The sequence below is a fragment of the Dipodomys ordii genome, unplaced genomic scaffold (assembly GCF_000151885.1).
Source record: "Dipodomys ordii isolate 6190 unplaced genomic scaffold, Dord_2.0 Scaffold289, whole genome shotgun sequence".
NCBI lineage: Eukaryota > Metazoa > Chordata > Mammalia > Rodentia > Heteromyidae > Dipodomys > Dipodomys ordii.
In genome coordinates, this window is record NW_012267505.1 from 131,773 (window position 1) to 143,782 (window position 12,010).

Below are 12,010 nucleotides of genomic sequence, written 5' to 3' on the forward strand. Positions count from 1 at the left end.
AGTTGATATGTACTTTTACATTGAATGATGTTGGTTTTTATATAGTAGCATTGTCTTTCAATGAGTGACTGTCTATTTAAAATTATTGTTTTCTACTGACACTTTTTGAATAATGTCCTGTCTTTCTTTGTATCATTATATAGGGGATTTTTTGTGACAGAGGCTGTTTTTTCTTGTATAAATACTGTGACTTATGATTGCTGCTGGTTTATGTTTTCAGGAAATGTAAAGCAGTCCTATTGCTTTAATTTCAGTCTTTCTAAGACTTTACTGGTAAAATACATGTCTAGTAGGAAGTGTATCATTGGGTCAAGGGTTTTTTAGTTTAATCCATTAGACAATCTGTAACTAAGATAGAGTTAGGGCTCTTATGGTTCACTAAATACATATTTCTCAAGTTGTATGTTATTTGTTTTTTTAATGTGTCCTTTGTTCCTTCACATTCAACTTTATGGCTTTATGGCTGTCTCTACAGTTACAGATTAAATCCTGTCTCTTTTTCCTATCTGGTCTATGGACTCACCCAATGTGACTGGCAGTAAAAAGCACTTGAAGATGAAAGTAAATGAAAGACTGACCTTAGAATTGCTAATATCTGTGGAGTTCTCATATGTAAAACCTGTAGTGAAATGTGAAATAAATTCCCCATGCCAGTCTATGGTAATACTAGAGAGAACTATTCAAAAGGTGAAATGTTTACTAATTTCACAGGCATTGGGATCTATTATTATCTTCTAAAGATTCAGTTGTAAATAAATGATGAACTATGTACAGATGGAAATATGAACATGAGTATCTACAACCCAACCTGTTCATGTCTAGAGTCGCTAGTTCTTTGATTAAAAATATGTGCTAAGACTTTGTGACATGCCTAACTATATATTTTCTCTTAGCGTGGATCTTTCTGAAGTTTTACCGGTACCTCTCCTTGGAATACTAACTGATGAGTGAGTGCAAAACCAATATGACCATTAAATATGTTTATATACTCAACACATACATGTCTCTTGACAGTCAGAGATGAAACATATGACGGTATGAGATGAAACATACATACACATAACACAGACATAGAGATGTTAAAAGAATTGAACAAAAAAGAGTGTTGCAGGCCTGAGATCTCAGCTACTAGGAAACATCTTAGGAAGATGTTAATCTAGTGTTAGACCTGATCCAAACAGGAATCCTTATCAAAAACTCCCTAGATTAGCATCAAAAATAAAGCTGTGACGCTGTGTTAGAGCAACTGGCTAGTAGATAAAGGATCTATATTCAAACCAGAGCAATTTGCTGTCCCCCAAAACAGAATGATATAAGGAAGTAAGTCGGGAGTGAAGGAAGTAAGAAGTCAAGATGGAAGGAAGAAAAGGAAGGAAGGAAGGAAAGAAGGAAGGGAAGGAAGGAAGGAAGGAAGGAAGGAAGGAAGGAAGGAGAAAAGAAGAAAAGAAAGAAGAGAATGGAAGGAAAAAGAAAAGAGAAGAAACAAATTTAAAAAACCAAACTCAGAATAGGAGTGAAAGGAAAAAGGGGTTAAGATGTGTGAAATCACCCTGAAAAGAGTCCCTTATTTTCTTTCTTTTGGGGGGGGTCTGGTAGTGGGGCCTGAACTCTGGGCCTGGGCACTGCCCCTCAGCTCTTCAGCTCAAGGCTAGCGCTCCACCACTTGAGCCACAGCACCACTTTTGGCTTTTTTTCCTTTTGCTTATGTGGTGCTGAGGAATTGAAGCCAGGGCCTCAAGCATGCAAGGCAAGCGCTCTACCACTGAGCCACCTTCCCAGCCCCAAAGTCCCTTATTTTCTTTAACAAGGTGTCCTAAGTGCTTTCACGAGACATTTGTGGTTAATTTTCTGTTAGCATAACATCAGTGATGATAAGAAAGAAATAGGTCATGAGAAGTATGCTTCTACTATGTTGGTCATTTTGGTAATGTATTCCTTTAGCAAATATCAGGTTTGCTACTTTTGAGTCTCTGGTGGATTGGATCAAAGGAGGAATCATGTTTGCAAGAAAGAAAAAGAAAAACAGAGGATAATGAACAACGGAAAGAAAAAGAAAAACAGAGGATAATGAACAAGGGAACCGTGTGCATAAAAGATCTAGCTCATAGAAGTGTCCCTTATAATAAAGTACTCTGTCACTATGTGAAGTCATTCTGTCTAGCTCTGACACTATACAAGACCCTACCTCAGCCTGACCATGCGTTAGGACAGATAGGTATTTATGATGCTGGACATAAGAAGAGGGCACAAGGACTGGCCAATAAGGAACTTAGATAGGGTAGAAGAGATTTGTGCACTTATGGCGAAACACACTCTACTTTTGTTTAGTAGCAAACACAGAACATAAGTGTTCAGTAGTTTTGTATTCTCCCAGACTAAATATGTCCATTACCAATCAATAACACTCATTTCTATGAAAAAGTGGTTCATGTTATTGTCAGTATTTTATGACCAAGTATGCCTCTTTAATGACCTGAAACTTTAGTGCTATCCTTGTTCCAAATAAAGGGTGAGAAGAGAAACAGATATATGTAAAACTTAAATAAAACTACACTAGTGTATGATCTGCAGAATAATTTGTACCAGAATGTGAATTCCTGTGATATCTGATTTGTATGTATTTTTTTTCCCCTATAGGCCATGTCCATACGAAATTTGTAAGGGTCGTGAGAGGTGAGATACAAATACACCCATTATATATATATATGGATAGAAAAGTGTACATGTAGAAGTTTATGCCAATAATATACATACCTATGTATAAATATATATGTATACATATATATGTACAGATGCATTCATATTTACATACTTATGCCGTGAACTAAATACTTGGACACAAACAATACTAGCAAACAAGGACTGGTGGTATGTGTGATATAGATATATAGAGTGTAAGAACATGAAAGACCTTGTGTTCAAACAGCAGTACCACTAGTAAAATTAAGGACCTATCTATCAGGAAGGTGGTTCTTGTCATCCATGCTTTTAATGCCAGCTATGTGGAAAGTGGAACCTGCAATTAATCTCATTTACAAGCCATTTTGTGAACAGTTATTGAGACCCTCTCCTAAACCAATGAGCCTGACATGTGAGCTCACTGGTGTGTTTCCCCCACTCCTTATAACAGCATAAGAAATCAGATTGTGATCTGAGGTCACTTCCAGCCTAAAATGAAGACCTTGTCTGAAAACATGTTTAAAGCACCAAAGAACTTAGGTCATAGCTCAGATGGTAGAGCCCTTGCTTAGCCTGACATCCAGCTGCAGTACCAACTAATAAAACAAAGGGGGAAACATGATTGGAATTTGTAAAGTTATCCTTTGAGGAACCTTGAGAGTACAATGTATCTTTGAAATTTTATATAGATGTTTCCACTGAGCATTCTGTAGATGATTTCTATATTTCAATCAAATGGAGTAAGAAAGGAAAATGCTATTAGGATCTGTAATCTACTGTAGCAAATTCCTTTTGTTACTCTTAATAACAAAATCTCTTAGAAAATACCAGGCTTCTATTTGTGAGTCTTATTGGACTGGACCCATGGAGGCAATCCTGTTTGGAGCAAAGAGGAAGAAATGATAGATATAGAGCAGTACATCCTGAGCACTGCATACCGTAGATGAAACATGTGTCCCTCATCATCCAGGGCTCTGTCCCTAAGTGAGGCTGGTGCTCCAAATCCTTATTAATATAGAGCTCTGCCATGTGGATGGGTGGTTCTCAATTGAAACCCTTCACACTTTGTTCAGAGCCCTTGCTTCAGGATTATACTTTTTGTTAAAGCAAGGTAGACTGTTATGATGAACATAAGAAGTGTGTGCAGGGAACTTATACAGTAGGGAACTACTTAGAGTAGAAGGAATTTTTACCTATGCACTAGAGTTGAACTGGGAGAAACTAAAACTATAACAGTGTGGCACTCTCATTTTATGTTTGTGAACTATAGAGCAGAAAGCTTGAATCATTTCCCATGCTAATGAATCCATAAAAACTAACCTCTGTTGAAAAGTAGTAAAGTTTCAAAAAACTTATTTACATGAGAATGAAATTCCACTGGAGCATATAAGCTACAGAGTAAGTAGAACTAGAATGTGAAGCATAGCAATCATGTGATGTCTGAGTCTATGTACTTTTAAATCCCACAGGCCTTCAGATGAATGGGCACAAGAGATGTTAATTCTAAATAAAAGGTGAGAGCTAAATGACAGATAGATAGATATCCTAAATATAACATACAACATGTATATATGTGTACATAAACATGCACATGCAATACATATATATGACATCTGGCACATATAAAAACAGGCAGAAAGGTGAAGATGAATTTGGGGAATTAATGGTGAGAAAAAATTCAGTACAGAATTCACTAGTTTTGTTTCTTCATGTTCTGATTATGGCATGTAGTCATACCTTTGTACATTTTGCCTTATTTGGATAAATGTTTAACATGTGATTCTTGATTAGCTCTTATAAATATGTTTTGCTTTTAAATGACATGTCGTAGATGGCTGTATGTATATGTAGTGTAAGAGTTCAACACAGTACACAGTGTGATGATCAGATTGCATAATTGGCATTTCTGTGATCTTAATTATGTATCATTGGTTTCTGACAGAATGTTTAATATTATTTTCCCTTATATTTGAAATTTTTGTAATCATAATTTATAGCCTAGATGTCCTTCTTTGCTATTGGAGGAGTTATTCCTTCTGCTCATAAACATATCTGTATTAACATTCCTTTCCATTCTCCTCACATACTCTGGTCATGCCGTGACCGCTTTTCTATCTTGGATTTCTTTGAGATCAATTTGTAAACTGCCAGTGGAAGTGAGATTTTTTTTGGAATACAATGTTTCATTTTCATCAATTTCAGAAAGTTTAGTTTCCTTTATGATTTCTTCATCAGTCCTTTGGTCATCTAATTTCTAAAATCCTTCTTATTTTATTTCATTGGTGATATTATTTCATTGATAATAATTTCACATTTTAATACTTTATTGAAAAATGATTTGTTGGTAGTCTATCCTAAAGAATTCTCCACAAAGGAAGAGGACGGCATTATTTGGAAGTATTGTACAAAGGAATTGCTATTCAACCAATTCGTTTATGAGTAAAATACATCTTGCTTGATGTCACCTCTACAAATGTATTTTAGACCAATTTGATGTATAGTAAATAGTGATATTCTGTGATTAACTTATTGTCTCAATGATCCTTCATGGTAACAGCTGATATTGATGCTGCCGACTCCTATTGTGTTTCAGTCTAGGTCTCATTTTACAGTGAATGATGCTGGTTTTATGTAGTAGCACTATCCTTCAGTGAGTGCCTGTATATTTACAATTATTTCCCATTGACCATCTTTAGATAATGTAATACTGTCTTTCTATTTTTTCTCATATAGAAAAATTACTACATTTGATATACATTTGCATGTTAAATACTTTTTGCTTGCTTCAATTTTTGTTTTCTAAGTCTTTTTTTTTTTGTCGTCATGGGGCTTGAATTCTGGGCCTGGGCACTGTCCCTCAGCTCTTCAGATCAAGGCTAGTGCTGTACCACTTGAGCCATAGCACCACTTCCGGTTTTCTGAGTGGTTTAGTGGAGATAAGAGTCTCACAGATGTTCTTGCCCAGGCTGGCTTTGAACCGCAATCCTCAGATTTCAGCCTCCTGAATAGCTAGGATTTCAGGCATGAGTTACCGGTACCCAGCTCATTTTCTAAGTCTTTACTGGTGAAATAAGTGTCTAGTAGTAAGTGTATCATTGGGTCAAGGGTATTTAAATTTAATCCAGTAGACAGTCTCTATCTGTAATAAGGTTTGGCTCTGCATGTTTAGTAAAGACATATTCCTAACGTTATTGTAACTTTTTCCTGTCTCTTTGAGCCTTTCTTGTTCATATTCATTGTTTTATGGCTGAGTGCATTGATCAGGTTTGAATCTCTCTTCTTTTGTCTATCTGGTCTATGTATTTTCCCTATGAGACTGGCAGTAATAGCACTTGACAAATGAAAGTAAATGATGGAATGACTTTAGAGTTGGTAATATCTCTGGAATTCTCATATCTACAACCTATAGTGAAATGTAAAATAGATGTCCCATGGTAATGTTTATGGTAATACTATAAAAATATTCCAAATGAGAAATGTTTATTAATTTCACAGGCCTTAGGATATGTTATTATCTTAGAATATGTAATTGTAATAAGTGATAACCTAAGTACAGATCCAAGTATGAACCTAAGTAGTTAAAGCTCAACCTGTCATGTCCAGAGTTGCTAGCTCTTTGGCCAAAAATGTGTATTAAAACTTTGTGTCATGTCTCACTATTTATTTTCTCAGCGTGGACCTCTCAGAAGTCTTACCTGTTCCTCTCCTTGGAATTGGAGATGATGAGTGAGTATAAAACCAATATGACAACTAAACATGTATATATTTTCATGCATACATGTGTCTAGACAGGTAGAATTTGAGATGAAACATACATAGCACAAAACATACATAGAAATCTCAATCAAAAAGGAGAGTAGTTCCGGCCTGAGATCTCAGCTACTAGGAAACTTAGGAGATTGTGTTATAGGGTCAGACCTCTTCCAAACAGCAAACTCTATGACAAACATCTCTAGAACAGCACCAAGGAATGAGACCAGGGTATTGGTGTAGAGCACCTGGCTAGTAAACAAGGGATCTGTCTTCAAACCGCAGTATCCTCTGCACCCCATACAGAGAACGAAATAAGGGAATAAGGGAGAGTGAGGAAGGGAGGAAAAAGGAATGACGGAAGAAGAGAAAAAAATGGGAGGAAAGAAGGAAGAAAAAAAGAAAGAAAAAGAAAAATGACATGAAACAAATAAAACCAACACAGACTAGGAGGGAAAGGAAAAGAAGATCTTTGACCAGGTGTTTTAATGTTTTAACTGAGAGGTTTGTAGATTATTTTATTCCAAATATAGACTGAGAAGAGAATGAAAGTTATGTCAAAAAATTAAAGTCCACTTGTGTATGATCTGCAGAGTAATTGAAAGTAGAATGTGAATTCTAAGAAGTCATATGAGATCTCACTATGTGTATTTTTAACTCCTATAGGCCATCTCCTTATGAATGTGCATATGGTCGAGAAAGGTGAGATACAAATAAACACATAAAGTATATGGATAGACAGTGTGTATGCCACTTACATGAGTGTTTATGCCAACTATATAAACACCTAAGTATATATGTATATATTCCTGTATGTATGTATGGACAGACATATGGACACATATGTGTTTGCAAACATATGTCTGCAACTGAACTCGGACAAAAGAAACAAAAATAGAAAAGACTTGGGGCTAGTGTGATACAGAGAGTATCAGAATGTGAAAGACCCTGTGTTCAAACAGCAGCAGTACTAGTAAAATTGAAATGTCTGTCAGAAATGTCTGAAGGGTCTGCTTGTCACAAATGCCTTTAACACTAGCTGTCTGAGAAGTGGAAACTTGGGGTAATCTCATTTAGAAGACAGCTTGTCCAGTAGTTGAATAATTGAGCCTCATGTCAACCAATGAGCCTGATATGGACTAACAGCTGTATTCTCCCCCCCCCCTCCCCAGGAAATTAGGTAATCAGATCATTGTCTAAAGTCTCCTCCAGACCTAAAAGGAAAACCTTATCTGAAAATATAGTTAAAGCAAAAAAGGACTTGGGCCATCGCTGAGGTGGTAAATCACTTGCCTAGCCAGCAAGGAGGATGCCCTGTCATCCAACTGCAGTAACAAAGATGGAAAAGGTGGTGAAACAGGATTGGCATTTGTAAAGTTATCTTCCAAAGAACCTTGAGATTACACTGTATCTTTGAAAGTCTATTTAGATGGTTCCACTGAGAGTTATGTAAATGATTTCTATTATGCTCACATGGGGTCAGAAAGGACAAGGCTATTAGAATCTGTAATCTACTGTAGTAAGTCTTTTTGTTACTTCTAATAACAAGCAGTCTCTTAAAAACATCAGGCTTCCTATTTGTGAGTTTATAATGGATTGGATCAATGGAGGCAATCCTATTTGTAGCATAGCAGAGGAAGGGATAGCTAGGGAGCAGTACAACCTGAGCATCACATACCAGAGATGATACATGTGTTCCTTGTATATAGGGCTCTGTCACTATGTAAGGCTGGTGCCCCAAACTATTATTAATATAGAGCTGCCACATGGGTGGTTGGTTTTCAACTGAAACCCTGCATACTTTGTTCACAGAGACCTGTGATTTTTAAAATTTTGTGTGTTAGGATCACAAACATAAGAAATGTGCATAGACTTGTGCAGCAGAGAATTACCTAGAGTAGAAGGGATTTTTACCTATGCAGTTGAGTTGAATTGGGAGAAACTAAAACCATAACAATGTGACATTCGATTTAATATATTTGTGAAATATAGAACAGAAAGTTTGAATTGCACTGTTTCCCAATAACATGTGATAATGAATCTATAAAAACTAACCTCTACTGAAAAGTAGTGAAGTCTCAAAAACTGATTTACAAGAGAATGAAATTCCATGAACATATATAAGCAGCAGAGTAAGTAGAAGCAGAATGTGAAGCATAGCAATCATGTGGTGTCTGAGTCTATGTACTTTAAATCCCACAGGCCTTCAGATGAATGGGCACAAGAGATGTTAGTTCTAAATAAAAGGTGAGAGCCCCATGTAATTGTAACTCCTCTGTATGGTATTTTCATAATAAAATAAAAAAGTGAGAGATAAATGAATCCATAAAATAGACATGAAGTGAAATGGATGGACTATATATATATGTTCATGAACATGTACTTATAATTCATCTGTATGAAATCTGGCTCCTACAACAACACATCAAGAAAGGTGAAGATGAATTTGGAAATTTATGGTGAGATGAATTGCAATACAGAATGTCATTGTTCGTGTTTCTTTATCCTCTCCTTGTGGCATGTGGTCACAGCATTGTACCATTTTGCTTCATTTGTACAAATGTGATTCTGGCTTAGCTTTTAAAAAATATGTTTTCCTTTTTACTGACGTGTAGTAGGTGGACATGTGTCTAGTGTGTACTGTAAGAGTTTAAACACTTGGTCCACTAAGTGTGATGATCAGATTGCATAATTAGCATTGCCATGATCTTAGTTATTTATCATTGGTTTCTGTCAGAATATCCAATAGTATTTTCACTTGATATTTTAACATTTGTGAATTCATGATTTCTAGCCTTTGCTGTTGAGGGAATTATTCTATTTACAAACACATCTTTCTTTATTAACATCCTCTTGATTCTCCTCACATGCCTTGGTCATGCCATGATTGCTATTCCTCCTAGTATTTCTTTGGGATTTACTTGGAGCTTACATGTGGAAATGAGTGTGTTTGCAATACTCTGTTTTCATTTTCATTCGTTTGAGAAAGTTTATTTTTTATGAATTATCTCAAGTTGAGTAGATATCATGTAACTTGCATGTGTTTATATAATTTCTTATGTCTTTGTTTTCTACTTTTGTTTCATTGATGTGGTTGATACAGAGAACAATTTCAACTTTTGAAACTTTATTGGAAAATGGTTTATTGCACAAAGAACCATTTATCCTGGGGATTGGCCCAGTAAAAGGAGAAGAGCAAAATTCTGAAGTGCTGTACAAAGAGGTCACCATTCAATCCATCAGTTTATGAACACAGTGCATCTTGATCAAGGTCTCCCCTTTGGATGAAATGTTTTAAGTGTCTCTTAGACCACTTTGGTTTAGAGTATATTGTGATGTTTTGTGATTGACTTATTGTCTGAATGATCCTTCCTGGTTAACAGTTGGTATTGGCTCTCCCAACTTCCATCATATTTGAGTCTATGTCTCCTTTTGCATTGAAAGATTTTGGTTTTATGTAGAAGCTTTGTCTTGTAGTGAATGCCTGTATGTTTAAAATTACTATTTTCCATTTTTTGGATAATGTCTGTCTTTGTTCTTTATTATTATTATCCAGCTTTTGATACAGAATCTCTTTTTTTCAAAGAAACACAGGGACTCTTGATTGTTCCTGTTTTCCTTTCCAGGGAAAATGCTCTTCCCTTGCTTCAATTAAGTCTTTGTAAATCTTTACTTACAAAATGAGTGGCTTCTAGAGAGTTATCATTAGAGTAAGGGTTTTTAAGTTTAATCCATTAGATGATCAGTATCTGTAGTAAGTATTCTACCTCTGATATTCTTCACATTATCCTTTTTTTTTCTTGGTCCTGATCCTTGAACTATAGATCTAGGTGCTATCTAGCCTTTTGCTCAGAGCTAGCACTCTACTACTTGAGCTACAACACCACTTCTGGCTTTTTCTGTGATTAAATAGAGATAAGAGTCTCATGGACTTTTCCTGTCTGGTCTAGCTTCAAATTGTGATCCTCAGATCTCAGCCTACTGAGTAGTTAGGATTATAGGTTTGAGCTAACAATAACGGCTGTTTTCTGGGGTTTTTTTTGTTTTGTTTTTATGTGCCCTTTGTTAATTTATTGTTTATGGGTTTTTTTTGGCTGCCTGTTGATGGAGATGGATCTCCCTCTCCCCTCTCTCTCACCTATCTAGTCTATGGACTCACTTTATGTTACTGGCAGTAAAAACACTTGATGAATTAAAGTAAATGATGTAATGAGTTTAGACTGGTAATTCTTGTGAATTTCTCATATGTATAACTGTAGTGAAATGTGAAGTAAATGCCCTATGCCAGTCTGTGATAAAACCAGATAACTATTCCAAGTGTGAAATGTTTACTGTTTTCAAAAGAATTAGGATATTTGTTATTTTCTTACAAAGATGTAGTTGTAACAAATGATGAACTAAGGATAGATACAGATATGAACACATGAATGGCTGAAGCCCAACAAATTCATGTCTAGAGTTGCTAGCTCTTTGGCCAAAAATGTGTATTAAAACTTTGTGTCATGCCTCACTATTTATTTTCTCTTAGTGTGGACCTCTCAGAAGTCTTACCTGTTCCTTTACTTGGAATTGATACTGAAGAGTGAGTATAAAACCAATATGACAACAAACATGTATATATATAAATACATATATGTTTCTAGACAGTCAAATAAAATATAAGATGAAACATATATAGCAGACATAGAAATCTCAAACAAAAGAAACTGCATTTTAGATATTTTTTATTTGAAAATATCAGGTTTTCTGTTTTTTGAGTCCATAGTGAATTGAAACAATGGAGAGAAACCTATTTACATAAATGAAAAAGGAACAGAGGATAATGAGCAGCAGAACCATGGGCATAAAAGACCAATATTGTACTTGTGTCCTTTATAATGTGGAACCCTGTCACTATATGACGCTAGTGTCCAAAATGTCATTATGTCTATCTGTGGCACTATGCAAGCTGGTTCTCATCCCAAGTCTGTAACACACTGAAAAGAGACTCTATGTCAGGGCTGACTATGTGTTAGAGAAAAATAGGTACTTTTTGTTTGTTTCTTTCTGTTTTTCACGTTTTATTTCTTTTTTTAAAGTTTCCTTATGATTTTTAAAATAAGGTAGATACTTATGATGCTGATCATGAGTGGGCACAAGAACCAGAGAATAAGGAACTTAAATAGGGTAGAAGGGATTTGTAATTAGAAAAAACAGTGCATTTATGGGGAAAACACAAAAAGCTAACACTCTACTTTTGTTCAATAGCAAACACAGAACATAAATGTGTAGTAGTTTTATATATGCCAGCTCAAATATGTCTTTGCCAACCTATAACACCCATTTCTATGGGAAAATGGTTCACAAGTTTCAGAATAACTGTTTTATCTGGGAATAAAAAGACACTAGGGGGCTGGGAAGGTGGCTCAGTGGTAGAGCGCTTGCCTTGCATGCCTGAGGCCCTGGGTTCGATTCCCCAGCACCACATAAGCAATAAGAAAAAAGCCGGAAGTGGTGCTATGGCTCAAGTGGTAGAGCACTAGCCTTGAGCTGAAGAGCTGAGGGACAGCACCCAGACCCAGAGTTCAGGCCCCATGACCCG

General features: G+C 35.9%; 1 protein-coding gene across 1 annotated transcript in view; it reads left to right on the forward strand.

Annotated features, from left to right (window-relative positions):
* The window catches only part of LOC106001365, a 45,701-nt gene extending 34,686 nt beyond the window's left edge, over positions 1–11,015 (forward strand). Inside the window, exons 7-13 of the mRNA XM_013036469.1 lie at positions 894–947; positions 2,638–2,673; positions 4,149–4,193; positions 6,352–6,405; positions 7,096–7,131; positions 8,632–8,676; positions 10,958–11,015. Coding sequence (XP_012891923.1) covers positions 894–947; positions 2,638–2,673; positions 4,149–4,193; positions 6,352–6,405; positions 7,096–7,131; positions 8,632–8,676; positions 10,958–11,015 — 328 coding nt within the window. The remainder of the gene's footprint in view (positions 1–893; positions 948–2,637; positions 2,674–4,148; positions 4,194–6,351; positions 6,406–7,095; positions 7,132–8,631; positions 8,677–10,957) is intronic.
* Positions 11,016–12,010: the final 995 nt, after the last annotated feature.